This window comes from Triticum urartu, chromosome 7A (genome assembly GCF_056163025.1).
Source record: "Triticum urartu cultivar PI428250 chromosome 7A, HENAU_Tu73, whole genome shotgun sequence".
NCBI lineage: Eukaryota > Viridiplantae > Streptophyta > Magnoliopsida > Poales > Poaceae > Triticum > Triticum urartu.
In genome coordinates, this window is record NC_141879.1 from 549,649,005 (window position 1) to 549,673,440 (window position 24,436).

General features: G+C 47.9%; 2 protein-coding genes across 2 annotated transcripts; both read left to right on the forward strand.

The window, feature by feature from the left end:
- The first annotated feature begins 5,653 nt into the window (after nt 1-5,653).
- LOC147960380 (uncharacterized) lies at nt 5,654-8,124 on the forward strand. Its single transcript, XM_087533308.1, has 2 exons — nt 5,654-7,334; nt 7,709-8,124. The coding sequence occupies exons 1-2, from the start codon at nt 6,164-6,166 to the stop codon at nt 8,122-8,124; spliced, it is 1,587 nt and encodes a 528-aa protein (XP_087389434.1). The 5' UTR covers nt 5,654-6,163.
- A 314-nt stretch (nt 8,125-8,438) lies between these two features.
- On the forward strand, nt 8,439-9,857 carry LOC147960381 (uncharacterized). Its single transcript, XM_087533309.1, has one exon. The coding sequence runs from the start codon at nt 8,439-8,441 to the stop codon at nt 9,855-9,857; it is 1,419 nt and encodes a 472-aa protein (XP_087389435.1).
- Nucleotides 9,858-24,436: the final 14,579 nt, after the last annotated feature.

Sequence of the window (24,436 nt, forward strand, 5' to 3'; positions counted from 1 at the left end):
TCCGTAGTCGGACCTTGATTGTATTGTGGATGATGTATGATATATTTATGTATTGTGTGAAGTGGCGATTGTAAGCCAACTCTTTATCCCTTTCTTATTCAGTACATGGGATGTGTAAAGAGTACCCCTCTTGCGACATGCCTACCATGCGGTTATGCCTCTAAGTCGTGCTCCGACATGTGGGAGATATAGCCGCATCGTGGGTGTTACAAGGTGACTGCTGCACGTTCAAATGACACGACGTCCGTCCGTGCATCTGCCGCCCAGATTGATGGCACACGGTTGCCGATGCGTCTCCTCCGGCGCCACCCGTTCGTCCCTCTACCGCCCGTCATTTCTATATAAGCCGCTGCCCCGGCCATAGCCGCATTCATCCGCCTCCGATCCCTCTCTGGGCCACTCCCATCATGGATTTCTCCCCAACCAAAGCTCTCTAGGATGAGCTGACGCCAGACCAGAAGAAGGAGATGGTCGACTTGCTGCCGGCTGGCTGGCCGATAGGCAACCGAGGGACGACGATGCCCCAATAGAGGACGCGGCCGCCGCCGCCGAGCCGGCGCCACCATCCTCGTCCGCGCCACCCTCTTCCTCCGTGGCATCCTCGCCGGTGCATTGCACCATGACCATCGGCGAGGCCCATGCCCATTACATGGACATGGTGCATGAGGAGCAGTTCCTAGAGCGCAGGCCGACCCCGCCTACAACCATCACCTCCTCCACGAGCATTTGCAGGCGGAGAAGCAGCTCGCCGCCGACAGGGCGGAGAAGCAGCTCGCCGCCGACAGGGCGGTTGCGCCGGACGTGGACATGGCGGAGCAGGAGAAACTGCTCAAGTCCTACGGCTCCGCCCGCGAGATCTGCCTCACCCGCATACTGCCAGCGGGTGGCGGAGTTGGCAGCCACCGGCAAGGAGCGCGACGATGAGGCAGTGTTCGACGAGATTGACGACGAGGAGGACATCGCCGAGGCCGCGCCCTACCGCCACGACCACGAAGTCGGCACATCCGCGGGCAGCAAGAAAGAGTAGTGCACACTAGGTTGCCGTCGCTCTGGTCCCAGAAAGGCCACCGCTCCTCCCCTCCCATCGACGCCAAGCTTGGTGGTCTGAGCATTATCGGCCGAATAGTCACTTGGCGGCGATGGGAAGGCGGACAACTTCCGTTCCCGGGGCTCCGGAGACGAAGGTTATGGAGGCGGAACTGAAAAGCGCTGAGGTGGATCTGGAGAAGAGGCCCCATTAGTTTCATAGGAATAGAGATACTAGATTCCTGAGCTTCATCTCCATATTGGCCGGATTACTATGGATTCTTAGCACTAGGCGAGATCTCCTGAAAATTTCTTAAGGATTGGAGTGAGAATGTCATCTCAATCTTTTACCTTTTCTATTCCTATGGTTTAGAAATAATGTAAACCGAATAAGCACTTAATGGTTTCAGGTTTAAATTGGACCATGGAATATATAGTTAAAGGCTTTCTTTCATAGAAAAGGCAACATGTATGCAATGTATCCATTGCATTATTCTCGGAAGAAGAAAAAAGCATGTATGCAATGCATGAGAATTGAGAAACATATACCAACCCATAGAATAAAAACTCGATCGTTTTGTGCATACATGCATGTTCAGTTTCCCGTGTTTTGCTAGCACAAGAAGTTTCCCTTATGAATGTGCAACATACGTATCAACACGTGGGCCCAGCATAGTAGTACCTTATCCGCAATGCACTCCTATAGTCGTCGTAGGCATGGGTTCGATGGTGCCAACTTTTTCCATGGAACAAGGTTCCCACAGTCACAGGCCATTTTCTCCTCCTCGCCCATACATGTATGTGTTCAGAAAGGATACATGAAAAAACACTACCGTCGTCTCACCATGGTCCAGATCTTGAAGCATCTACAGCCGAACTTGACAAATCTGGACCCTCTATACGTCCACGGGCGCGTCCGAACGCGTCTGCGAAGAGCACCTGCCGGCCCCTTATATAGTTATATGTTACGTCCCACATTCACATACCTCAAATGTTGATCATCAAATTCATACAATTTATGCACGTCGATCTACGATATAAATTGTCCAAATTTAACATTTCAAAACAAAGCAAAACAAATCTTAGTTCAACAAACCGGACATGCCAAAATAAAATCAATGTCCGAGCATGATGGATGGCTTCGCTGGTTGGGCGCCTGCTCTGAGCGTAATGCGTCTTGCTCGTCCTGCTCCGTCCGCATTCGGACTGCCTGCTCCGCCTACATCTTGGTTGTCTCCTCCGCTTGCATCCGAGCCGGTGCCGCAGCCGCGCTTGCCGCCTCGTACATGTCGAGGGCAGCCCAGGCGCCACCGGTGCCCATGCTCATCTGCGTCCGAACAAGCTGCCTTGAGTCACATATGTCGACCGTCGGCATCTGCGTGGGCGAAAAACTCTCCGGAATGGCCTAGCCGGTCGTCGAATCCTTCTCTGTCCCAACGGGGTTGGACAGCGTAATCCGCGTTGGCGCTCGGATGGAAGGGGTGCGGGGTTCCGGGCGCGGTGGAGGAGACAACTGCTCAACTATGTCCAAACCTCCTTGCGACGCCGCCGCCGCCTCCTTATCTCGTTGTCGGCGTCGCTGCAATTTCCGGGCGACGCTCTCCGCCCTGCAAGACGGAGCCAATGAAGGGACGCCGACAGACGAGGTGGACTGCCTTTCCGTCGAGGCGGTCGGGGACGGGCTGGATGACATCTCTGGCGGTGGATTGAAACCGGCGGTGAGGATGGGGAGAAAGAGTGGAGGATGGCGAGGGTTCAGACGCAGGAAAGATTGGAGGGCGGTGGGAGGAGGAAAAAGAGTTTGGTGGATTTGGTGCAGTCTGCGGTGGCATAGGGTTGTCGGGTTTGACGTGGCAGGTGTGTCAGGCACGCCCGGGCGCCCCCATATCTGCCCCATATTTGGGCTGGATATGAGGGGTGCCGGTCAGCCCGAGTAGTTGAGGCCCGTTTAAAGAGCTCGTCTGGATCAAAATTTCGTGACTGGGCGGCTCGCCCGGGCGTATGAGGCAAGTTTGAGGCACCCAGCTGTAGATGCTCTTAGCATCTACAATCTGACTTAGCAAATCCGGCTCCCTAAATATCCGTGGACGTGTTTGCTCAGTGTCGAGGCGTGTTCGTTTTGATCATCTTTTTGTCCGTGCATAGACATGCTTCTAATTTTTTCTTCTCATATGTTCAGTTATTGCACGTGATTGATATAGATGAAAAGAGAGAAATAAAAAAATAAAGAAAGAGAAAAGGTTGTCCATGATACGCCCCATCATAAATGAAGGATTGACCGTGCGTGTCCGCAATCTTTTATATTATTTCCCTTGTTGGTGTCACGAGTATTTCTCGACAATCCGAATGTATAGAGATGATATCTGCGGTCCGGTTGGGTCACATTTGATCGAGCATGTCCGTGGATATTTGCGCAGGGTTTGAGAGAACCAGCGGCTATAGATGCTCCTAGAACCATCACGAGGCCCTAGAGAAATCGACCCACGGTCCATTTCTGCTCGTACGAGAAACTTCAAGTCCGCCAAACAGCTACCTCCCTCTCAGTGTACATGCGTGGGTACATACGTGTTGGGAAACCAACGGTGCCTTGAGCCTTCTAGGGGCTGTGGCACTTCCTGGAACAAATCCCGCTGTTGTTCTCAAGGCGTACGTCCTTCATGCATGTTTGCCGCGTACGGCCGTTGCTAGGTTGCCGTCGAAAAGATTTGAGACGGGAGTGTCAGTGTGACAGTGTGATCCATGCCAAGATTCGTTATGTATCAATGTATGGCCATGTTACTTTCTGATCATGTTACATCAAACAGTACATACACCAATATGGTAGTACCACCATAATGTATTAAATTGTGTACATAAATGAGGATGGATGACATGTTAGACAACTGGTTGGTTTATTCACTGGTTACAAACTAGTAGATGTGGGTTGGCCTGAGCTTGAATCTGAGCTCGAAATGGTTGGTTTATTCACTGGTTACAAACTAGTATGGAGTGAAAGAAACAACCGTATATTCAATAACAAGGTAATCCATTTCTTGAAGGTCGCTGAGAGCATCATCAACGAGCTTAACTCTTGGAGAATCGCTGGATTTAGAGGAGCTCAATGGACTGACGCAAGATAGCATTCTTTCCTCCTTCCATGTGTACATTTGTATAGCTTTTACTTCTCCTTTCTGGCTCTCGGCCGTTCCGTAAATCTTGAACTGTATCTCTTGGGGTGGTTCATCTTACCTTAATGAATGAAATCAGCATAATGTTGTTTTTCGTCAAAAAACAAACTAGTAGATAGCCAAGCTACTCACCACGTGACACGCCACGTGTGGTAAGCAATCCAAATAATTAAAAAATAAATAAATAGCCAAGCTATCCCTACGTTTCTAAATATAAGACTTTTTAGAGATACCGTAATGAACTACATATGGATGTATATAGATATATTTTAGAGTGTAGATTCATATATTTTACTTCGTATGTAGTTCATAGTACATTTTTTAAAATGTCTTATATTTAGAAACGAAGGGAGTAGTATTTTATCAGTAATATAGTGCTAGACTTAATTAGTCTCTTGGTAAGTCCAAATAGTTTGTATGATGCGTCGAATAAAATTGTACTATACACGGAGATCATTCCTTCGCTTCATATCAACAAACGTCACAGCTGTACACGTGTTAGCCATTCGGCACCCATCCGCGAGTTTAAGCGAAAAGTTAGGGAGTACCGTGAACGTGAATTCGTAGCAGCCATGCGTACATAAAACTAGGTAATTTCCCCGTGCGTTGCTGCCGGAATATAAAGATTAATTACAGATGACTTATATATGAAGGAAAAGATCTAAATCAAAAGCTACTAATTTTAACATATAAATGTTATGTACTTGTATTTTGTGTAAATCAAGGCATTCCACAATCTTTAGGAAGTAAATAAATTAAATGATTATCTATTCTACTACATATGTCCAGTGACAAAAATAAACATATTGGTATGGTTTACATGGGCTGAAAAAAATTGTAGTGTATTGTGACGTGAGATGCTTGCATGTTGAGAGAATTAGTGATAATGGAATAATGTTTGCATGGGCTGAAAAATATTGTTAGTGGATGCTGATGTGGCACACTTGATGGGCACACTTGGTGAGATGGATGGCTTGCATGTTGAGAGAATTAGAAATAGTGGGGATCAACTATTTAGGTACTATAGATAAGCTTTGACTTTGCATGCATCTCCAAGCACATCTCAAGAAGGCCGCAGGGAACAGGGACTGCAAGTGCAAAGCTAAATTGAGATAGTGGAAGTCTGACGGGATGCCGCCTCACTCCACGCCCATGCTCCTGCAGCGCGTCGCTCCGGCGCCCGCAGCCACCCCAGCCGCCGCAGCCTCCGCCCAGATTCAAGCTCAGGCCAGCCCCCCTCCATCACCGCTACTCCCCCTAGGTTTCCCCTGCCTGCAGGCGTCTTTCGGTGCCTCTACAACCCCCATCTCGCCGCAGCAAGTGACTGGATCGCCAGATCTGGTTTTGCCGGAAGGGGCGCCGGCCGGATTGGGTTCCTTGTTCGTCGATGACCCCAGCCAGTTACCCCCATGGCCGTGGCAGGCGCAGGTGTAGGGCGGCCTCGCTCGGTCAGCTTCGCCATTAATGTGGAAGTGCTGGATTCCACCCCTCCGCCAGCCATTCAAGGCGCGCACCTGCCTTGCCTTAAGACGACCCCTGCATGCGCCTTCAAGACCCGACGACGTGCGGCGTGGGCGTCCCGTCGCTCGAGCCCCGAGCCGGCCGCTTCTCCCGGAGTCTGCTCTGAAGATGGCTGGCACATAGTTAAGCCGGCGTACTGGTGGAGGGCACTTCCCAGCTACCAAAATTCAAGATAGAGGAGGGCAGCGTCTTCTTATTCCCCTCCCGCGCGCCAGGCTTTCGTCAAGCATCGCCACCGCATTTGCCTCCGCTGCCTGGACAAAGGCCACTGCAAGGCCACCTGCCGGAACCCTCTCAGATGCCGTGCTCGTCGGCCCTGCGGCCACCGTGCTCGTGACTGCTCGTCCTCGCCATCTTCCACGCCACCCTCTGCCTTGCCGACCCCAACACCGAGGTCTGCGCCGACTGCCGCCTCGCCTGCTCCGCCTCTGCTGGCTGGGGCTGCTGCAATGCCTCCACAAGTTGGCGACCCATCCCTGCGGCCGGAGGAGTGCCATGTCGTCATCACCTCCACGCCAGCAATGGAGGAAGCTGTAGCCTCCCTGGGCGCCTTCGTGTGGCCCGGGGGCAATCGCCCGCACGTCAACACCGCGGAAATCAGGGACGCCATCGCCAATGAGTTCTCCATCAACCACAACTACATCAAGGTCATCCCGCACTACCCAGAAGACTTCTTTGTGCTCTTCACTCATCCGCATCATCGCGACCAAGTCACGGCGTCCCCGGGCCGCTTCAACCGCAACGGTCTCGACATCCAAGCCGCCAACTGGAGGCCTGAAGCTAACACCGACTTGGTGGAGGCGTACTACCATGTGCATCTCTGCATTGAGAATCTGCCTCTCAATGCTTGGTGTGATGAGGTTGCTGCGCAGGTGCTTGGACCAGATACTTTCCTCCACTACTTTGATGTTGCCACCGTCAAGCGTGAAGATTCATCCTCATTCAACCGTTGGGCATGGTCTGCCAACCCTTCGACCATCCCCAAGGTTCTTCGACTGACGCTCGCCGGCAACCAAGCAGCGGGCTACAGCAGCGGCCCGAGCGCCGTGGTGGGCCGGCGCGGCCTCAAGCGGCGCATCCTGGTGCACCTTGAAACGGTGGAAGACTTCACTCCCGATGCCAATGGAGTTATCCCACGCCGCCCTCGCTCCACACATCCGTTCACCTTTCACTACGGTGTGATCGACGGCGAGTCGAGGATGCGAGACCGCTCGGAGGTGGCCGGGCGGAGAAGGAATGACGACCAAGACCGCGACCGCCGCGATGACGATGACGACCGCGAACGCCGGGGCCGTGAGGATCGCTCCTCCTCCTGGCGTGCGCGCTTCTTCCGCAGCCGGTCGCGTGCTCTGGCCCGCCGCGAGGACGAAGACCGTCGTGGCTCCCGGGACGGCCGCCGTGATGGCTGGGGAGGTCGTCGCGACGACCGTGACGAACGCCGCAGGCCTGCTGGTGCCCCTGATGCACGCAAGATCGACTGGAAGCAGTTCCAGCGCCTTCCAGATGGTACTGTCATTCCGGCCTTAGGTAGGCGTGGCCGCCGTCGCCCTGAAGATCATGGCACGCGCTCGGCGCGCTCGGGCGGTGTGGCCAGCCCTGTCTGCGAGGACAGCCGTGGCCGTTCTCCTCCGGCCTCACCTAGGACCACCTCCTGTGATGTTGTGCAAGTCTCTTCCTCACCCGGCGATGCTTCCTGGTTTAGCTAGGTCGCCCCCTGCTTTGGTGCTCAGGTGAGGCCGACAGTGGTGTGCCCTGCAATGCTGCATCTGGACGCTTCCCCTCGCTCAACAATGCTAGACATCATCGAGCTGCATCCCACGCCAGCTCCAGGGCATCCCAATGGCGTGACTACATCACCACTGATGACAGCTGCTTCATCATCCAACGACTTGCCTGCTGCTACGGAGGCGGAGCCGACCACTCCGATTTTCATCCTGATGTCCACCCCGCCAGTCACCCCTGTTGCAACCAACTCTACTGATCTTCCCACGCAGTCCCCGTTGTTTGTTCCTTGTGCTCCGCCCCTGCTGTCAGCGCCGAGCTCTACACCACCCAGGCCACCCAAGACAAGGAGGAAGACGCTCGCTGGTGCCTCAACCTCAACCGCTACAGCCCGCGTCTTCAAGCAAAGAAGAGGACCACGCCAGTGGCGCAGATGACTGAGAAGCTCCTCTGTCAGCGCATGGGCATCATCAATGAAGGACAAGATGCTACTGAAGAAGCCATCAGCAAATTTGTTGCCATGTTCCAGGGACAACTTCCTGACATCATAGTTTCGGCCCTCCGGGCCCTCTTCAACCTTGACTGTGACCTTGCGAAGGCCGTGGAGGATGCACTGGTGGAGTATGGAGGCGCGGCTGGAACAAAACTACTGACCGCCAATGGAGAGGCCGCCGGCGAGGCGGCGTGACTGGGCATCCCTGGTCCTGATGATGTAGCTTATTTCTCCATGTTAGCCAAGGCCAACTATTACTTTCTGTTTGTGTGGGTGTGTGCCTGTTTCCTGCTATCGATAAAGATAGCTGATCCTTGTAGCCCTGGCAAGGCGAAAATGTGTGTGCTTTGTAGTTGCTGCAACTACTGTTGTTATCTGCTGATGTACTACAACCGCTACAGATTATGCTACCTGATGATGTTCTATGGGGTGTGCCATATCAACCCCAGGCAGTCTCTACGTACTATGTCCCAGCTTGCTGATGCTAAATTGATGTACCCAGTTTCAATATGCATGATCAAAACCTGAGTATTCTGAACTGGAATGTTCGTGGATTGAATTGTCCCAACCGTCGTTCAACCATCCGAGAGACCATTGCCGCCACACCTTGCCATTTAGTCTATTTGCAGGAGACCAAACTCGAGCAGATCGATCCCTTCATGGCTTCCTCTCTCGGTGGTCAGAGGCTCAAAAACTTTGCGCAACAACCTGCCATTGGTACTCGTGGTGGAATTCTGTTGCTGTGGGATGAAGACCTTGTCGATGTTAAGGACATTAGCACTGGATCTTTTTTCCTGTCTGCCACAGTCACCATTGCATGTAACAACTCTTCTTTCAAGTTCACAACCGTCTACGGGCCAACCCGAAGCAACCTCAAAGACTCTTTTTTCCAGGAGCTGATCAATGAGAAGCCAGCCCCTGGTACTAGATGGCTGCTTGCCGACGACTTTAATCAGATTTATCGGGCAAGCGACAAAAACAGAGCTAATAGTAACCGAAGCCGCATGACACGCTTTCGCAACACCCTCAATACTTGTCAGCTCAAAGAAATAAACTTGCAGAACAGGAAATTCATGTGGAGTAATGAACAAAGCGCTCCAACGCTAAGCAAACTGGACTTTTTTTTCTGCAATGAAGAGTGGGACATCGACTTTGGCAATCATCTGTTGCATGCCCTCTCCTCGTCCCTCTCTGACCACTGCCCTCTCCTACTTGCCAATGACCAAGGGCCGCCAAAGACAAAGTGTTTCCGTTTTGAGAATTTTTGGATCAAAATGCCCGGCTTCAAGGAGATCGTGCAAGGTGCTTGGAACCAAAATGTGAACCATGTAGACCCATACCACATGTTATTTCACAAGTTGAAGAAGATCAGCCAAGCCCTCAGAAAATGGAGCAAGACAATCTTTGCACATTCCAAGGTGCAGCTACACATGGCACTGGAGGTCATCCTTCGCCTGGATGTGGCACAAGAGCTCAGGCCTCTCAGTGTAGAGGAACGTGATATTCGTACGAGGCTCAAGAGGAAGGTTGTCGCCCTGGCCATCATGGAACGTGCTCGAAAGAGGCAAAATTCAAGAATCACCAACCTCAAAGAAGGTGATGCAAACACCCGCTTCTTTCACTTGCGCGTCAACCACAGAAGAAGGAAGAACTTCATCCATCGTCTGAAGCACAACAACGGCTGGGTAGTTGATCATGATCACAAAAAGTCCATCATCCAAAACCACTTTGCCGAGGTCACGAAGCGTGGCCCGCCATGCTGCAAGGACATCAACTGGAATAACATCCCGGTGCCTGATGGCGACCTTTCTGTGCTTGGGCCGACCTTCACGGAGGAGGAGGTCAGGAAGGCGATTTTTGATCTACCCCGTGATAAAGCCCGAGGCCCCGACGGCTTCTCTGGAGCCTTCTTCAAGGAATGTTGGTAGATCATCAAGGATGACATCATGACTGTTGAACTTGCACACGTCCAATCTTCATTGGCTCAACTCAGCCAACATTGCTCTCATACCTAAGAAAGAGGGGGCAGAGAGCATCTTGGACTTTCGTCCAATTAGCCTCATCCACGCCATTGCGAAGACCATCACCAAGGTGTTGGCTACGCGCCTAGCTCCTCATATGAACAATCTTGTATTCCCTTCCCAAAGTGCATTCATAAAGAAAAGAAGTATCCATGACAACTTCATGTATGTCAGAAACTTGGCAAGGAAGCTCCATAGAAACCGTACACCGACCTTACTGTTCAAACTTGATATCAAGAAGGCTTTCGACTCAGTGAGATGAGATTTCCTTATGGACCTGTTGAGACACCTTGGGTTCCCGGCCAGATTTCGAGATTGGATTTCGGCACTCCTCTCCACGGCCACCTTGATGGTTTTGATCAATGGGGTGGTGGGTGACCCGATGAAGCATGGTTGTGGCCTCCGGCAAGGAGATCCGCTATCCCCGCTCCTCTTTGTCCTGGCTATCGACCCCCTGCACCACCTTCTGAACAAGGCCACCATGCAGGGGCATCTCCACCCTATTGGTGGAAGAGCACCGACCATCAGGACATCTTTATATGCAGACGATGCTGCCATCTTTGTTAGACCCACGAGGGAGGATGTCCATTTTCTTGCTTCCTCCTTGGCCGCTTTCGGAGAAGTGACCGGTCTGGTTACTAACTGTGCTAAAAGTATGGTGGCTCCCATCCGGTGTGACAACATAAATCTGGATGACATTCTGCAAGCCTTCCCGGCGGTGCGCTCCGCTTTCCCAATGCGATACCTTGGTCTTCCGCTATCGGTCAAGCGCCTAAAAAGTATTCACTTCCAACACCTCATTGACAAGGTCGCCGGCAAGCTCCCCCCTTGGCTGGGAAGACACGTTGCCAGTGTTGGGCGTGTGATTCTCGTCAAAGCGGTCCTCACGGCCATCGCGATTTATCACCTCACGCCTCTCGACATCCCCGTGGAGGTGTTGAATGCTATTGACAGCCTTCGGCGTGCATACCTTTGGGCGGGTACAGACAAAGTTTCAGGTGGAAAATGCAAGATTAATTGGGATCTCGTCTGCAAGCCTAAACAGTTTGGTGGCCTAGGCGTGCTCAATCTGGACAAATTCGCTAAGGCCCTCCGTCTTCGATGGCTTTGGTTTGAGTGGGTGGACAAAAGCAAGCCTTGGATAGGCATGGGATCTCCATGCATCGTAGACGACCGTCTCTTTTTTGCTGCTGCTACAACGGTTACTGTTGGAAATGGGCGCACAACAAGATTCTGGAACTCACCATGGTTAAATGGTTTGTGCCCCCGTGACTTAGCACCAAGCATCTTTGCCATTTCACGCAACAAGAATTCCTCCATCCAGCAAGCCCTTGCCAACAACAACTGGATTTCTCTCATTGACACCTCCAATGGCTTGTCGCTCGCTCATGTTCAGCAGTTTGCTAACCTCTGGGAGAAGATTTCCTTGACCTCTTTGACTGATGACATAGAAGATTCCATCGTTTGGAAGTTCACCAAGGATGGGGTGTACACTACTTCCTCAGCCTACAAGGCTCAGTTCGAGGGTCTCACTTCGTCGGATCTTATTCACTCGGTGTGGAAGGTTTGGGATCCCCCACGGTGCAAGTTCTTTGCGTGGCTTGTCCTTCAAAATAGGATTTGGACATCGGATCGACTAATATGTCGCGGCTGGCCAAACTGTGGTCTCTGTCCTCTTTGTAAGCAATGTCAAGAGTCGGCCGCCCATCTCCTTTTCCAATGCCGCTACACCACTCGCATTTGCAATCATATTCTTTCATGGCTTGGAATGCACCACATCTCTACGGCAGCTTGGCAAACAGTGACTTCGGTGAGAGCATGGTGGAACAGCAACCTTCAGATTCGCCTTGGATCCCCTAAGGCGCTCGCCTCACTGATGATGCTTATCTCATGGGAGATATGGACGGAGCGTAATTCCAGGGTCTTCAGAAACACGACCATCCCTTCCACGGTTCTTATCAGTAAGATCAAAGCGGAGGTGTCTCTTTGGGCGATGGCTGGCGCGAAGCACATGAGTGTTGTAATGCCGCGAGAGTAGACCCCTTATTGTTTTTTTCTTTTAGACGCTTTGCGGCATTTGTTTGGAACTTCCTTCTTAATCAATGAAATGGCAAATCGTTTGCCTTGTTTAAAAAAAAGAAGGCTGCAGCAAATAAACCTGGGAAAGTTTGCATGTGAGGGGTTGGGCACCTGTGCACGTGTCCTCTGCTGCACTACATTCGCGCGACCATGAGTTTCCTTGCAATTCTTACCTGGAGTGTGTAAGAGCACTTCAATGGGGCGACCCATTTTATCCGTTTGGATCAATCGGACACAAAAACTGGCTCAACTGGGCGATTCAAATCCAAACGGACATAGCGTCCGCCCGCTGTCCGTTTCGTGTCTGCGCGGACCCATTTTCGTCTCAAATTTGAGAAAATTTGGGTCAAAAGCAGATACAAAGCAGGCGCTCTCTGTGCCCTTCCCGTCCGCATCTGTCCGGCTGCATGTGCTGCCTGCCCCATTTGTCATCCACCCATCTGTCCCATCCTGTCTCTCTCCTTCTTTTTCTTCTCCCACCCACCCACCCACCCACCCACCCCGCTCGTCCTTCTCCGGCGCCGGTGCTCTGCCGTGGTGGGCTCATGCTCCTCCGGCGCCCATGCCGGCCGCGCCCGTCGACTCGCCTCACCCGGCCTCGCTGCTGGCCGCGCACATACTGCTGGTGCTGCTGCCATGCGCGTGCTAGCTAGCTAGCTATGCATGCATGCGTTGCTGCCCGCCGCGGGCGTGCTAGCTAGCTAGCTATCCGCCACCGGCCGTGCATGAATGCTGATGCGCGCATGTGCTGGCTAGCTAGCTAGTCGTGGCTGCCGTGCGCGTGTGCTCGCGAGCTCGCGTGGCGGGCGCGGCGAACTGCGGGCGAGGTGGCGGAGGCGAGCTTGCGGGGTGTGGAGGCGGAGCAGCCGAGCGCGCGAAGTGCGTGGGCAAGGCAGCCTAGCTCGCGCGACGGGCGCGGCGAGCTGTGGGCGAGGCGGCGGAGCCAAGCTCACCCATCAGGTGTTCGACTAAATGCCAACGTGGAACACATAAAATGCGTCAGTCTCCCGTTGGATGCAGCTGCCGACCCAAATGAAAAAGCGGACGCGGACAGGTGGACGGGCGACCCAAACAGACAAAAAGCGGACAAAGTCGGCGTCCGTTTGGGTCGCCCTGTTGGAGTTGCTCTAAAGGTGGGTAGACTAATATGTTTCTTGACTTAGGTCATCTCCAACGACAACTCATAAATTTTTATCATCCGTGAACACGAATGCGAGAGGACATCATTCAATTGTAGCCGCATATTTTCACAACAACTCGAACAACCGGAGGGAATTCGCTCAAACAAGTCCGGAATTCATGTAAACACATTCGGATTTCATATAAACATACCGGATTTCATATAAACATGATGGACTTCAACGGTCCTAGGCAGAGACTCTGGAGTATAATTAATACCTAATCTAAATGTCCGCCGGCGTCCGATTCCCGTCTCTGGTTATCACCCCCGAGAAATGAAGCTTCACCGTCTCCAGTTTCGCCTCGATGCTCTCCAGCTCCGCCTCCGGAGCCCCTGGAACTGAAACTGTCCGCATCGACATCGCCGCCAAGTGACTAATCGGCCGAAGATGCTGAGCTCGGCAAGCTTAGCATCGACGGGAGGGAAGGAGCAGTGGCCTTGCTGGGACCCGAGCGGCAGCGACCTACCGTGCACTACTCTTCCTTACTAACGGGGATGCCCACGGACGTGCATGCTTCTTCGTGGTCATGGCGCAGGGGCATGGCCTCGACGATGTCCTCCTCATCGGTGTCGCCAAACAACACCTTGCCCGCGTCGTCGTCGCGCTCATTGCCGGCAGCCGCCACCTCTGCCACCCGCTGCCAGTACTGCTAGCAGGCGAGCCGGATCTCACGGGCAGAGCGGTAGGACTCGAGCAGTGCCTCTTGATCCATCAGATCCGCCTCTAGCGCGACCGCCCTGCCGGCGGCGACCTGCTCCTCCGCCTACGGATGCTCCTGGAGGAGGTTGTGGTTGTAGTTGGTGTCGGCCAGCGCCCCCCGGAAATGCTCCTCTGGCACCATGTCCATATAATGGGCACGGGCCTCGCCGATGGTCATGGTGCAATGTACCGGCGATGGTGGAGCGGAGGAGGAGGGTGCCGCGGAGGAAGAGGAGGGTGGCCCTAACTCGTCGGAGGAGGCGTCCTCCATTTGCACGTCCTCCGGCTGCTTGCCGTCCTGCCAGTCGACAGTAATGGCAGCCATGGCCTTTTTCTGCTCCGACGTAAACCCGTCCCAGAGAGCTTTGGCCGCAGAGGGATCCATGGCAGGGAGTGGTGTGGAGAGGGATGACTGTGGCTATGGCCGGAGCACCGGACAGCAATTTATATAAGACTGGTAGGCGACAGTGGGACCGATGGGTGGCACCGAAGGAGACACCTCAGCAACCGCGTGCCATCAATGCGGGCGGCAAACGGACAGATGGGCGGTCATCGTGTCGTTTGACCGCGCGGCAGTCCCCTGCAAGCGGCGCGGGTGGCACTCTCTTGGCCAGCACGCCGCTTCAATGCCGGCGCCAGTGAGTGGTCGTGTTCGCTCTGTCCGGGCATGAATGCGGGCGCCGACGCTTTGGAGCGACGTTGACCGAAAACGCGCAGGAGGGGGAGTTTTTTTGGTGGGCTAGGGCGGTCAGAAACGGGCTAGGGATCCGTCTAAACTCCCACAGACCTCCCCCGCTTTTGTCTTCGGTTTGCAGGAGAAATCACGTCCGGACCACACCGCGGACTGATACAGGCCCGCGTTGGATGGCCTCCGCGGTCCGGACCTGTGCGGGAGGTTTGTGAGTCGGTGTGGGAGATGCCATTACAAAGACTTGAATAGTTGAATGGTACATGCACTGCCTGTCAGAGGATCTACAGCCATGATGGCCAAATCCGGACGGGCATTGACCGGGCACACTACATATTTTGCAACTCTGCATCCGCGTATCCCATATCCGATGCCTTATATCCATACTACACATGCAATGTTGATATACTATATGTGATCAAATGATGGACAACTAAAATTAGCTGCAAAGGAACCCAAGATCAGCTGCAAATGGAGATTAACAAACTTCGCCACATCCAAAAGATCATAGTTTGTCACCGGACAAGTTCTTAAACTTCTACAACCAAAAACGATATAAACATTGAGGAGCGGGGAGGGAATCACAACTTCCTCGTCGGGCCTTTGCCCTTCTAGTCGTTGGCGCATCTGTAGGTCTCCGTGGCTGGTTGAGGGTCTTGGTTGTCCGACGAGGAGGTGCAGTTGTCGCCGTCGTCGGAGTCGGAGTCGGAGAGGAAGATGAGCGCCTTCATCTAACGGACCACCCTGTCTTGCCCCCGCTTCAACCTGGCGACCTGAGCCTTCTTCACCGCTGCCTCCTTCACCTCACATTCCGACTGCTCAATAGCAAGCCGGTTGCCTTGGAATAGTTTCACAACTCATTGCACCTGGAACACCACAGCGTAATGGTGTGTCCAAACATCATAACCGTACTTTATTAGATATGATGCGATCTATGATGTCTCTTATTGATTTACCACTATCATTTTGGGGTTATGCATTAGAGACAATTGCATTCACATTAAATAGGGCACCGTCTAAATCCGTTGAGACGACACTGTATGAAATGTGGTTTGGCAAGAAATCTAAGATGTCGTTTCTTAAAGTTTGGGGTTGCGACACTTATAAGCTCGAGCCCAAATCGGAGAAGTGCATCTTCATAAGATACCCTAAGGAAACAATTGGGTACACCTTCTACCACAAATCCGAAGGCAAGATATTTGTTGCCAAGAATGGAAACTTTCTAGAGAAGGAGTTTCTCTTGAAGGAAGTGAGTGGGAGGAAAGTAGAACTTGATGAGGTAATTGTACCTTCTTTCGGATTGGAAAGTAGCTCATCAGAGAAATCTGTTTCCATGATGCCTACACCAACTAGAGAGGAAGCTAATGATGATGATCATGAAACTTCAGATCAAGTTATTACAGGACCTCGCAGGTCGAATCGAGCATGTTCTGCACCAGAGTGGTACGGAAACCCTGTTCTGGAAGTCATGTTACTAGACCATGACGAACCTATGAACTATGAAGAAGCTATGATGAGCCCAGATTCTGAAAAATGGCTTGAGTCCATGAAATCTGAGATAAGATCCATGTATGAGAACAAAGTGTGGACTTTGGTTGACTTGCCCGATGATCGGCAAGCCATAGAGAATAAATGGATCTTCAAGAAGAAGACTGACGCTGATGGTAATGTTACTATCTACAAAGCTCGACTTGTCGTGAAAGGTTTTTGACAAGTTCAAGGAGTTGACTACGATGATACTTTCTCACCCGTAGCGATGCTTAAGTCCGTCCGAATCATGTTAGCAATTGTCACATTTTATGATTATGAAATCTGGCAAATGGATGTCAAAATCGCATTCCTTAATGGATATCTCAAAGAAGAGTTGTATATGATGCAACCAGAAGGTTTTGTCGATCCTAAAGGTGCTAACAAAGTATGCAAGCTCCGGCGATCCATCTATGGAATGGTGCAAGCATCTCGGAGTTGGAATATACGCTTTGATGAGGTGATCAAAGCGTTTTACACAGACTTACGATGAAGCCTGTATCTACGAGAAAGTGAGTGGGAGCTCTGTAGAATTTCTGGATGACATATGTGGATGACATATTGTTGATTGGAAATGATGTAGAATTTCTGGATAACATAAAAGGATACTTGAATAAAAGTTTTTCAATGAAAGACCTCGGTGAAGCTGCTTATATATTGGGCATCAAGATCTATAGAGATAGATCAAGACGCTTAATAGGACTTTCACAAAGCACATACCTTGATAAGGTTTTGAAGAAGTTCAAAATGGATCAGTCAAAGAAAGAGTTCTTGTATTACAATGTGTGAAGTTGAGTCAGACTCAATGTCCGACCACTGTAGAAGATAGAGAGAGAATGGAAGTCATTCCCTATGCCTCAGCCATAGGTTCTATAAAGTATGACATGCTGTGTACCAGACCTATTGTGTACCTTGCCATGAATTTGGCAAGGGGGTACAATTGTGATCCAGGAGTAGATCACTAGACAGAATTCAAAATTTATCCTTAGTTACCTAAGAGGATGAAGGAAATGTTTCTCGATTATGGAGGTGATAAAGAGTTCGTCGTAAAAGGTTACATCGATGTAAGCTTTAACACTGATACAGATGACTTAGAGTCTCAATCTAGATACATATTGAAAGTAGGAGAAATTAGCTAGAGTAGCTCCATGTAGAGTATTGTAGACATAGGAATTTGCAATATACATATGGATCTAAATGTGACAGACCCATTGAGTAAACCTCTCTCACAAGCAAAACATGATCACACCATAATTACTCTTAGGGTGTTAAATCACATAGCGATGGGAACTAGATTACTGACTCTAGTAAACCCTTTGGGTGTTGGTCACATGGCAATGTGAACTATGGGTGTTAATCACATGACGATGTGAACTATTGGTGTTAAATCACATGGCGATGTGAACTAGATTATTGACTTGAGTGCAAGTGGGAGACTGAAGGAAATATGCCCTAGATGCTATAATAAAGTTGTTATTTTATATTTCCTTATATCATGATAAATGTTTATTATTCATGCTAGAATTGTATTGACCGGAAACTTGATACATGTGTGGATACATAGACAAAACACCGTGTCCCTAGTAAGCCTCTACTAGACTAGCTCGTTCATCAAAGATGGTTAAGTTTCCTAACCATAGACATGTGTTGTCATTTGATGAAAGATATCACATCATTAGGAGAATGATGTGATGGACACGACCCATCCATTAGCATAACATATTGATCGTTCAGTTTCATTGCTTCGACTATGAAATTATGCAACTCCCGGATACCAGAGGAATGCCTTGTGTGCTATCAAACGTCACAACATAACTGGGTGATTATGAAGATGCTCTACAGGTATCTCTGAAGGTGTCTGTTGGGTTGGCATAGATCGAGATTAGGATTTGTCACTCCGAGTATCAGAGAGGTATCTCCGGGCCCTCTCGGTAATGCAGATCATAAGAAGCCTTGCAAGTGAAGTGACTAATGAGTTAGTTGCAGGATGATGTATTACGGAACGAGTAAAGAGACTTGCCAGTAACGAGATTGAACTAGGTATGAAGATACCGACGATCGAATCTCGGGCAAGTAACATACCGATAGACAAAGGGAATAACATATATTTTCATAACGGTTTGACCGATAAAGATCTTCGTAGAATATGTAGGAACCAATATGAGCATCCAGGTTCCGCTATTGGTTATTGACCGGAGAGGTATCTCGGTCATGTCTATATAGTTCTTGAACCCGTAGGGTCCGCACGCTTAACGTTTGATGACGATATTGTATTATATGAGTTATGTGATTTGGTGACCGAATGTTGTTTGGAGTCCTGGATGAGATCACAGACATGACGAGGAGTATCGAAATGGTTGAGAGGTAAAGATTGATATATAGGACGATGGTATTCGGACACCGGAAGTGTTCCGGAGGTACCGAGTACATATAAGGTCACTAGAAGGGGTTCCAGGCACCCCTGGCAAAGATATGGGCTTAATGAAGGAAATATGCCCTAGAGGCAATAATAAAATTGTTATTTATATTTCCTTATGTCATGATAAATTTTTATTATTCATGCTAGAATTGTATTAGCCGGAAACTTAGTGCATGTGTGAACACTACAAGAAATATGTCAACTTGTGACCTTCTGTTAGTGACCCTGGAAGAATTAGTCATAGATCTATGACCATTTCAGACCAATTGGTCAAAAGTTTGTCGGGGGGCTCCAAAACCTAAACTATAACGACCATTTTGGTCAGAAAGGTCGTAATTTCCTTACACGAAATGGTCATAAAGCAGATAGTACTGGTCTGCTGCCTTATTTCTAGCTGATCATGACCAATATAGATGGTCATAACCTTGTAAATTGTGGTGGGTTGCTATGACTAGGCGCCACCTCATCAGTTTTGCCTATGTGTCATGTCCATGTGGCAGTTTTTGCCCTAGGTTGTGAAGCAACCTATATTTCTGTCATTCCCAAAATTCCCAAAAAATGTCTCATAAATCCTTTGGGTCATATATTCATCAAATATGTAAAAATCCTTCCTTGCCTAGTTCAAAACTAATTCAACAATATTCATTTTCCTATTCTGTTCACGACAGCACTTTATGAAGGAAGTGCTATTTATATATTCTTGATTGCCCTCGGAATTTTTGGGCACTCTTTCCTATCCAAATCATTACCGCATGACAAAATTCAGCTCCACTTGCCTAGCAAATCTTCCTCGGCAAATTTCCAAAGTTTTTGTCCACCTAGAAGCATTGTGAAGGAAGTACCTTTTTTATATATCCAAATGACATGAAATTTATACAGTTTCTTCATATGCCCAAATTATCACCCTCCTCCAAATTGCAGCTTAGGCAAATTATCTATGTGAGCCCAGGTTCAATTTATATTTTATGGCCAAATTGGCACGTTGCAAAGCAAGTGTTATCTAGACCCCTCCTATTAACCTCAAACTCTTTGGGCACTCTTCCATACCCAAATCATTGCCACAGGATAATATTCAGCTCCATTTTCCTAGTCAATCTTTCTCAGGAAATTTTCAAAGTTTCTACCTCGAGAGAAGCTTTGTGAAGTAAGTACTAGCTAGGCTTACCCAAATGATCTTAAAATCTACCAAGGCATAACCATACCTATGTAACTTACCTACACCAAATTTGAGCTCATTTCATTCATCCAATTTCTCTCACTAGTTTTCCCAAGTTTCTGTCCATAGAAGAGCAATGTGAAGGAAGTACCACTTTAGCATGTCCAAATGGTATCAATTTTCTACGGTGCTTTCCAATGCCCAAATAACCATCCTCCACCAAATTTCAGCTCAATCCATTCATTATTTTAAGCCCAGCTTCAACATTCATATTTCTGTCCAGTGTGGTACTTTGCAAAGCAAGTACCACCTAGGATCCTCCTTTTGATCTGAAAATTTGTAAAGACATTCTTCTTAGTAGATGATCATCCTCAGCAAAAACTCACGCCCATTGGCCATGTGCATTTCCCGTACCGCTAATCAAACACTTGGCTGCTAATCCATGTTTGAGCATTGATCGGTCTCCTCGTGAGAATCTTATGTTGTAATTTTCTTCCTAGAACCTACCTGGGGAGTGCCCAACCCACTATACATGCCTAGGCTGCCCAGAACACATGGCAACGCCACGGTCACGCGGTGACCACGCGTCGAGCATGCGAGTTTACGCGCTCTAGAGTTGGGGGCCTTGGCCACCGCCCAAACCTCGACGTATCGCCATCAAACCATGTATTTATGATTAAATAGGTACTTATGTAACTATAAATGATTTTTGGAAAAAATAAATTATAAACTATGAGGCAGCTGCAGTTCAAATTTGACCCGCTTCCTGCTGAATCGGCGGGAATTTGTCTTTTTCACCAGAGGTGGATCAAAACTTTTGACGCCCAACAATTTTTTCAATTGTGCATTAAATATGGCCTAGTATTTTATAAAAATGATTTGGTCCAATTTTGCAACAATTATTTGGGAGGTCCTTCACAAAAAAACCTCCTTTTGGGCACTCGAAAAATGGAAAATGGTTTTTTCGTCCAAAAAAAATGAAAACTTCCTTAGGCAACATTGTTTGCCATTCCAATATACACCCTTGTGCACAATATGGGATCATTTGAACAAATTATGCCATGAATGTGGCCATAAGATTGATCATTTGGCTTGAAAGCCATTGATATCCACACGTGATAGCTCGATTTTTAGAACAATTTTTTAAAATAATTGCCGTATTACAAGTTTGTTATTTTTCCTAGGAACTTGGCCACATATAATGACATAATGCGAAGGTTTCCCAATTTTTTTGTTTTTTTTGAATTTTTTATGCCCGTTTCAAAATGCGGTCAAAACGGCGGGAATGACCGTTCCTAGCTAGTGGTTGAATCTTGAATTTTTTTGGTGTTTCTATGATTAAATAGGTACTTATGTAACTAGAAATGATTTTTGGAAAAAATAAATAGCAAACTATGAGGCAGCTGCAGTTCAAATTTGACCCGCTTCCAGCTGAGTTGGTGGAAATTTGTCTTTTTCATGAGAGGTGGATCAAAACTTTTTGCACCCAACCATTTTGTCATTTGTGCATTAAATATGGCCTAGTATTTTAGAAAAATGATTTGGTCCAATTTTGCAACAATTATTTGGGAGGTCCTTCACAAAAAAACCTCCTTTTGGGCACTCAAAAAATGGAAAATGGTTTTTTCGTCCAAAGAAAATGAAAACTTCCTTAGGCAACATTGTTTGCCATTCCAATATGCACCCTTGTGCACAATATGAGATCATTTGAACAAACTATGCCATGGATGTGGCCATAAGATTGATCATTTGGCTTGAAAGCCACTGATCTCCACACGTAATAGCTCGTTTCTGAGAACACTTTTTTAAAATAATTGTCGCATTACAAGTTTGTTATTTTTCCTAAGAACTTGGCCACATATAATGACACAACGCGAAGGTTTCCCAATTTTTTTATTTTTTTATTTTTATGCCCGTTTCAAAATGCGGTCAAAACGGTGGGAATGACCGTTCCTAACTAGTGGTTGAATCTTGGAATTTTTTTGGTGTTTCTATGATTAAATAGATACTTATGTACTTAGAAATGATTTTTGGAAAAAATAAAGAGCAAACTACAAGGCAGCTACAGTTCAAATTTGACCCGCTTCCAACTGAATCGGCGGAAATTTGTCTTTTTCATGAGAGGTGGATCAAAACTTTTTACACCCAACCATTTGGTCAATTGTGCATTAAATATGGCCTAGTATTTTAGAAAAATGATTTGGTCCAATTTTGCAACAATTATTTGGGAGGTCCTTCACAAAAAAAACCTCCTGTTGGGCACTCAAAAAATGGAAAATGGTTTTTTCGTCCAAAGAAAATGAAAACTTCCTTAGGCAACATTGTTTGCCATTCCAATATGCACCCTTGTGCACAATATGAGATCATTTGAACAAACTATGCCATGGATGTGGCCATAAGATTGATCATTTGGCTTGAAAGCCATTGATCTCCACACGTGATAGCTCGTTTCTGAGAACACTTTTTTAAAATAATTGCCGTATTACAAGTTTGTTATTTTTCCTAGGAACTTGGCCACATATAATGACACAATGCGAAGGTTTTCCAATTTTTTGATTTTTTTTGAATTTTTTATGCCCGTTTCAAAATGCGGTCAAAACGGCGGGAATGACCGTTCCTAGCTAGTGCTTGAATCTTGGAATATTTTTGGTGTTTCTCTGATTAAACAGATACTTTTGTACCTAGAAATGATTTTTGGAAAAAATAAATAACAAACAATGAGGACGCTGCAGTTCAAATTTGACCCGTTTCCTACTGAATGAGCGGAAATTTGTCTTTTTCATGAGAGGTGGATCAAAAATTTTGACACCCAATCATTTGGTCAATTGTGCATTAAATATGTCCTAGTATTTTAGAAAATTTATTTGGTACAATTTTGCAACTAATATATGGTAGGTCCTTCACAAAAAAAGTCATTTTGGGCACTCGAAAAATGATTAAAAATAGCTAGAAAGATCAGAAATGCATAGAAATTGGTCCTTATCTGTAGCGACCAGACCTCAAACAGTCTGATCTCTGTGCTCCGGTGTCATCCCTGGATCAGTAATGCTGACACCACACAGTACTCGAAGGATTTATAGCAGAGTAGCAATCACACACTTATTACATCGAGTGTCTCAAAAGAGAACTTAGTACAATAAATATGGCTTAAGGCCATCTAATAATGATAACAGCGGAAGGCTTGGAAGATAAGTGAGTCCATCAACTCCAACGGCATCACTGAGTATAGAACCACGATCTAAAACTCCTCAATCGTCGTTTGAAAAGTCTGCAACATTAACGTTGCAGCCCGAAAACGGGTCAGCACATGGAATATGCTGGCAAGGTAACACATAGAGAGTAATGGAATGCAACAACTATACTATATGCAAATTTGGCTGGTGGAAAGCTCTATGGTTACAGTTTTTGCGTAAAGCCAATTTTTCCCTACTTCAAAGGGATAAATTTAATTACTATCATGGTGGTTGTTAAACATTGAGAATGGTTGACAGCATTCTCAATCCCAATTAAATAACATCTTTAAAACCCGACAAAATTAAATTTAGAGTAACATGTTGAGATTCACATGATAATCCAGGTACTAGATACTCAAGATGTCCATAACCGGGGACACGGCTAATCATGATTAGTTTATTACACTCTGCAGAGGTTTACGCACTTTTCCCCACAAGACTCGATCGCCTCCGTTTGGTTTCTCGCACTACATGGTGTTTGAGAAGACGGATGACCGAGACATAGTCTTTCAGAAGCGCTAGCACCTTACGATCGGGTAGACCTTACCACCTACATCCCCTACATCTGCTAGTCTACCACTGTAAGAGTTCACACAACTTAGTCAACTATGCCAGAGCCCATAATGGCTTGTGGCTGCACACGGAAGTTTCTAGTATGAATAATCTCATGATCCCTTTAGGCCTAGGTGGCGGTCCAAAAGAAAAACAGGCAAGTCCTGGAAACCCCAGGTGCCTCAATCCACCCAGATGTGTGTTTAAGTTGCCACCTTAGATAAACCATTAATTATCAATCTCACATCTGTCATGGATTTCACTCACCCAATCCACGTCTACTAGCATAGCATGGCATAATAAGCAAACGTAGAAGTAACTCCCAAAGGTTTGAAAATAAACAGGTAATAGGTACTACCTCATCTACTTCCCATCCCACAATTTAATTAGATCCTAATCATGCAATGTGTGAGGATTGATCTAATGCAATAAAACTGGGTTGTAGAAAAAGGTATGATCAAAGTGTTACTTGCCTTGCTGATGATCCGCGAAACCTAGAGATTCGAAGTAACAGGCGGCGCACTCCGGGTATTCTATCGCAGACAAACAAACAAGCATACAATAAGTACTCATCTAATGCATAGGTAAAACTCAAATAGAAGATCTAACCAGAAAGTTCAACTTAAGAACCCTGGTTTGCAAAAAGAATCAAATCGAACGAAGCAAAAGAAATCAAACAGCGAAAGAAAACAACTTCGTTCTAGTAATCTGGATCTAGGGCAAATTTTATAGTAGCAAAAACTTGTTTAAGTTGGTTATTCGGAAAGAGGGTTTCGAGGCGAAACTCCAGGCGCTTGAATCGCCTGATTCCGATAAACGAGCGAAAAGTTATACTAAAACGAAAAACGGATCAGAAATCACGATCAGAAAATAACCGCGGAAAATCCGATGAAAAAGAAAAACGACGAACATATTTTTTTTTAAACGGCACGGAAGTCGAGGCGGCGGTGAA